General features: G+C 31.1%; 1 protein-coding gene across 3 annotated transcripts in view; it reads left to right on the forward strand.

Annotated features, from left to right (window-relative positions):
- Positions 1-1,983, forward strand: part of LOC139523408 (cell adhesion molecule CEACAM1-like) — a 35,799-nt gene extending 33,816 nt beyond the window's left edge. For all 3 annotated transcript variants that reach the window (XM_071317435.1, XM_071317436.1, XM_071317437.1), the window contains one exon: positions 956-1,983. Coding sequence is in view for 1 of the 3 variants with exons in the window: in XM_071317436.1 (XP_071173537.1) it covers positions 956-996 (41 nt within the window). In the remaining 2 variants the exon portion in view is untranslated. The remainder of the gene's footprint in view (positions 1-955) is intronic.
- The last annotated feature ends 4,073 nt before the right edge of the window (positions 1,984-6,056 follow it).

Here is a 6,056-nt window from a genome sequence, read left to right on the forward strand (position 1 = left end):
AGATAAAAAGACTTTAAAATTCATTAATCTTAGTAGAGGAGGAATGAAAGATACCAGAGGGACTTTTAAACTCATATATCAAAAATAACCTGACAACGCCATGGCTGAAAAGGAGAAAGACAGACAAACAAACATTAGTTACCTAAATATAACATAAACACTAAAGATAAGCAAAACGAACGCTTCAAAATTTGGGTAGTAAAGGTTATCTTATCAATGTTATAATACTATCTTTGAATATTGTGTACATCGGTTTTGTCATCAACAAATTAAAACATGTCTAAAATTGAATTCTTGTCGAATTGTTTTCGGGATGTATACAACACATCCACGTTCACTTTTTATATAGAGCCTGCGTTAAAAAAATCGTCCTTTCGTGTTAAATTGACAAGTTGAGATAATTTGTAATAATGTTTTCTTATTTTGTGTTATATTTCGTCTAACTATGCTTAATACTGACCACCTTTGACAAGTATGTAGTATGACCATTTATCTTTAATTTGTCTCGTTCTGTAAACAATGAATTGTTTATTTTATGGAACAAAATTTCGAACTCCATGTACTTATTTAAATAGCATATTTACCTGACTGTATCGGGATATCGGTATTAAGTCGGATCTTAACATGTACTTATGATTTGTTTCAAACCTGTTTTTTTTAACATAAACAAACAATATCGAAATGAACAGGACTTAATTAAATCTGTATTAGGGTAAGATGATGCTAGCATACGATTTTTATTGCGTCTTACACTTTCAGAAGCAAACAATCTTTTACTACTTCATTTAACTGTTGTGTAAAAACGTCAGTTATAAGCTATGAAAGTCAAGTGTCTCGAGCATTTTTCTGAGGAAGTTTTAAAAAAATTCAAAGAATTATATTTTACAGTGGGTTAGCTTTTATTAGTTTTCACTATCCTATAGATTATCAACTTTTGGTAATATTTATATTTTAGAATCTTCATTCAGGATGGAGCACGAATGCACAGTTAATTAATTGTATTTTACACGAAAAATCTGCAACTGCAACATTTCTCACTTATAGACAATTTATGTATTATTACCATATAATATAATATTTCCTTTTTATGTGTGTATTAGATCTCTTTGTCAGCTATAACTCTTTCTCAATATTTATGTACATATGCATTTATATTGTTCATTTTATGCATTTTGTGAGTTTTCTTGAATAAAATAATTTGAATTTGAATTTGTATTCTATCAAATGAAGAACAGTTTAAATATTTACTATGTCAACATCCGAGAAAAATGCTAAATATCTATTGCAAGCTTACAGTAAGAGAAAAAACTTTTTATATGAAAATTTGCGATAACATTTTATTTATTTTTGTTCGTCGTACCATTGACATTTATGTTTAAAGTGACTTATAGACCCAAATGGTCGGGTGTTCTAATTATTGCTTTTATATCTCACTGTATTATATATTTTGTAAAAAACAGAAGTCACTATGATAAATAATTTAATGAATTACTTTACTTATATTAATGTTCATCATGTTTATTTGTATGCAAGAGTAACATTCCTTTGTATTATGTGCCGATTCGAAAAAAAGTTATAGGAGAATTGTTTTTGTCATTGGTGTATTAAAAACATTGATGTACAAATATCATTTCATAAATTTGAAATGTTTAAAATGATTAAATACCTATATAAAGAACAGTTCATAATTTTTGAAAAAGACTATAAATGAAAGTAGAATTATTTATATCCCCGTCATGAGAGATTTATAGAGAAATTAACCACAGTTATCTAATATCAAACACAGAGAGGGACTTGCAAGCAATTTTTTAATAGTAGCTTAGTTAACGTTAAAACAATTTTACACTATAAACGAATGTTACTTTAAACAAATATAAGGACTTTACAAGCTAAATCAACAACTTTTATTAGATGTTATGAATTTTTATTACAATAGATTAATATGCTACAGTTCTTACAATAAAATTAAATATATTGAAATTACCTGTGTCCCTTATATTATTTAACATTATTTCCTTCAATAGTTGTTTTTCTGATATTATTTGAAACCCTCTCCCCTCTTTTTGTATCTACATTATATTTTTATTTGTATAATATCAAATTATTCGTTTGTGTTTACAATGTACTTTTTGTTGTTGATATGTCTTATCGATTGAGTTAATGATTACTAAAAGTACCAGGAATATAATATAATACCATAGACGAGCGTTTCGTATACATTAAACTCATCAGTGACGCTAAGATCAAAATAGTTATTAGGCCAAACGAGTAAAAAGTTGAAGAGCATTGAGGACGTAAAATTCCAAATACGGCAAAGGATATATATTCCTGGTATAAGAAAATCTTCGTTTTTCGAAAATTCAAAGTTTTGTTACAGGAAATTTATAAAGTGACTATATATTAATTGATATTCTTGTCATCACCGCAGTGCTGACTACTGGGCTAGTAATACCCTCGGGAACGAAACGTCAGCCAGCAGTTGCATCGACCCAGTAGTGTAAATAGTAATCAATACCAGGATTATAATTCAATACGCCAGACGCGCGTTTCGTCTTCACAAAACTCACCAGTGACGCTGAGATAAAAATATCTATAGGGCCAAACAAGTAAAAGTTGGAGAGCATTGAGAACCCGAAATTCCAAAAAAATGTGTCAAATACGATTAAGGTAATCTATTCCTGGGATAAGCAAATCCCTCGTTTTCGAAAAATTTAACGTTTTGTAACAGGAAAGTTATTAAAATGACTATATAGTTGATGTTCATGTCATCACCGAAGTGCTGATAACTGGGCTGGTGATACCTTCGGGGACGAAACGTTCACCAGCAGTGGCATCGACCAAGTGGTGTAAATAGTTATCAAACGTACCAGATAATAGTTGAATACACCAGACGCGCGTTTCGTCTACATACGACTCAACAGTAACGCATTGATCAAAATAGTTTTAAAACAACAGTAACGCTTATATCAAACTAGTTATAAAGTCAAACAACTAAAAAAATAAAGAGCATTAAAGACTCAAAGGATAAGACATAACAATTAATATTTTATAGTTTTTCTATTTTGTTATGTAACGCTACAATTTCATGTTAGGGCGAATGTTGACGCCTGTTGAAACATTTGAAAGATAAAATGACAAAAATTTTCTCTGAGGAAAATTCCAAATGGAAAGCCCCAATAGAATAGCAGTATTAAAGGCTCAAACACATCAAACGAATTGATAACAGTCATATTCCTGATTTAAAGGGCATTCTCTTTTGTAGAAAACGGTAAAAGAAACTTGGTTTTATATATAGCTAGCTTAACCTCTCAACTGTGTGACAATCGCATAAGATTCTATTATACTGATAACAATGTGTGAAGAAAGCAAATAGACGGAGAAGGTAAAAATGTAAACAACAGGGGTACATCAGTTACCATTTTGTTATAACCTTAATTACTAAAAGCACAAATTTATGTCAAAAGAGAAAAAGAAAGAAACCATACGGTACTCTAAAGATGTTAATTTCTGTGTCATTTTGGTCTCTTGAGGAGAATTGTCTCAGGTCTCTTGTTGACAATGGTCTCACTGACAATCATACCACATCTTTTTTTTATATATAAAAAGCACAATTAAGCAAAACTGAAAAACAAAAATACAAAACATTACCACAGAACAAGAACATTATGACAGGATGAAAAGTACTGTTGAGCTTCAAATGGATATAAGCAAACATAGACTAACCAGTACAAGTAATATTTCCATAGACGTAAAGAAAACCTTTATAACACGGTATACAGCTGACCAACAACGTAAGTATCCAGATCTACATTCCAAGACAATTGACTAGTATTGATACGGAATATTTAACAACAGGGTCTAAGCATGTTACTAAGATTTTTTGTATTGCTACATTTGTTTGCACTTGACCTTTGTCAAGAGTATGTTGTTTGGTGGTTGTCGTTTGTAAATGTGGTTCATAAGTGTGTTCGTTTTTTTCTTATAAATATATATATATATGTATGTCATGGTTCCGATTCATTGACGATATTAATAGCAAATCGACAGATTCAAAAGAACATTTTAATGAATTTCTAGAACACTGTAATCTTTCCACCGTTCAATAAATTTACATAGGAATCATCCATGGAGAAAATTAACTTCCTCGATACTACTAGTTACACTAAGAACAAACGGACAAACATCAATTCCTTTTTCCTAAAAGTTGCCATCCTAAACACTGCTCCCGTGGTATCCCATTCAGTCAAGCATTGCGAATCAAGAGAATAAATTATGCTCTACTGAAAATACGAAAAAAGCTAGACTTGGATAACTACTTAAACATTTAGTAGTTAGAGGACACCATAACGGGTTAGGGTTAGAAATAGGGGACAACATCATTGATAGCGCTTTCGAAAGAGCAAACAGAACTAGTCGTCAAGAACTTGTAGAGTACAAAGATAAGAATAAAGCGTAATGTGTAATGGTCAAAATTTATCCTACTATATGTGCTAAGGTTTGAATAGTCGATAGTCAGAAAAAATATTTATTTTATTTCAATCAAACGTATCATTGTTCAATGATGAAATGATTTTCACATATAACATTGTGGCGCATCTCATAGATTTGTTGAACCATGATCAAGCTAGCTTTACATAGATTTGTTTTCTTTCAATCGATTTATGACTTTCGAACAGCCGTATAATACTATTGCTTTTATTCATTTACCAAACCCTTGACATGAACAGTCCTGCAGTAGAAGTATTTACCAGATGGTGGTAAATTTACTATAAAAGTTTATCATTGTTGTATGCAACTTCGTCTATTTTTTAATACTTCTTAATTTAAATGAATAAAGATTAGCATAACTGATTCGATTGTTTTCATACATTACATTGACATATAGATTGTGGCTTTCTTTTACAATTTGGACGTCATGGTTCATTTTATCACCTATTCTTTACTGTGTTCCTCACTTATATCATAATATGGATACAGTAATTTTTCGCGTTTGTTACATCCTAATGAAATTTTATCATAATTATCATAATTTTCATTATCAGATCAGGTTTAAAAGTTCCCATTCGTTCACAACAGATTTTACTTATTACTTAACGTATTAAAATGGTTGACTGAAAATCGACAATCTCAGAAAGGTTCGTGATTGGTTTTTCTTCGTTTTAAAACCTGATACTATAGACACCAGAACAACCTTTTTCCACAAAAAGTATATGAATTGCCTTTCTTCTACATCATTTATTATATGTCGTTATTTATTTTTCACAAAAGGTGGGCAAACAATTATAACTTGAAGACATATCTGTCTTGGTGATATAAAGATTCATCACATACTTGCAATTCAGTTTACATTATTGTTTATTCTTTCATCAGGGTACTGCAGAAATGATTGTACCAAGAACGTTTACTAAATTTCTTTTTTTGAACTACTAGTAATCAAAAGTAAATGTCTGTCATAACTATCATTCTCCTAAAAAGACATAAAATTGAGAATGGAAATGGGGAATGTGTAAAAGAGACATCAACCCGACCAAAATCAGACGCTCACCAACAGGTCTTCAATGTAGCGAGAAATTCCGGCACCCGGAGGCGTCCTTCAGCTGGCCCCTTAACAAATATATACTAGTCCAGTGATAATGAACGGCATACTAATTTCCAAATTGTACACAAGAAACTAAAATTAAAATAATACAAGACTAACAAAAGCCAGAGGCTCCTGACTTGGGACAGGCGCACAAATGCGGCGGGGTTAAACATGTTTGTGAGATCTCAACCCTCCCCAATACCTCTAACTAATGTAGAAAAGTAAAAGCATAACAATACGCACATTAAAATTCAGTTCAAGAGAAGTCCGAGTCTGATGTCAGAAGATGTAACCAAAGAAAATAAACAAAATGACAATAATACATAAATAACAACAGACTACTAGCAGTTAACTGACATGCCAGCTCCAGACTTTAATTAAACTGACTGAAAGATTATGATTTCATCATATGAACATCAGGCACAATCCTTCCCGTTAGGGGTTTAGTATCATAACATATATGAGAAGAACATAA

The sequence above is a fragment of the Mytilus edulis genome, chromosome 5 (genome assembly GCF_963676685.1).
Source record: "Mytilus edulis chromosome 5, xbMytEdul2.2, whole genome shotgun sequence".
Taxonomy (NCBI): domain Eukaryota; kingdom Metazoa; phylum Mollusca; class Bivalvia; order Mytilida; family Mytilidae; genus Mytilus; species Mytilus edulis.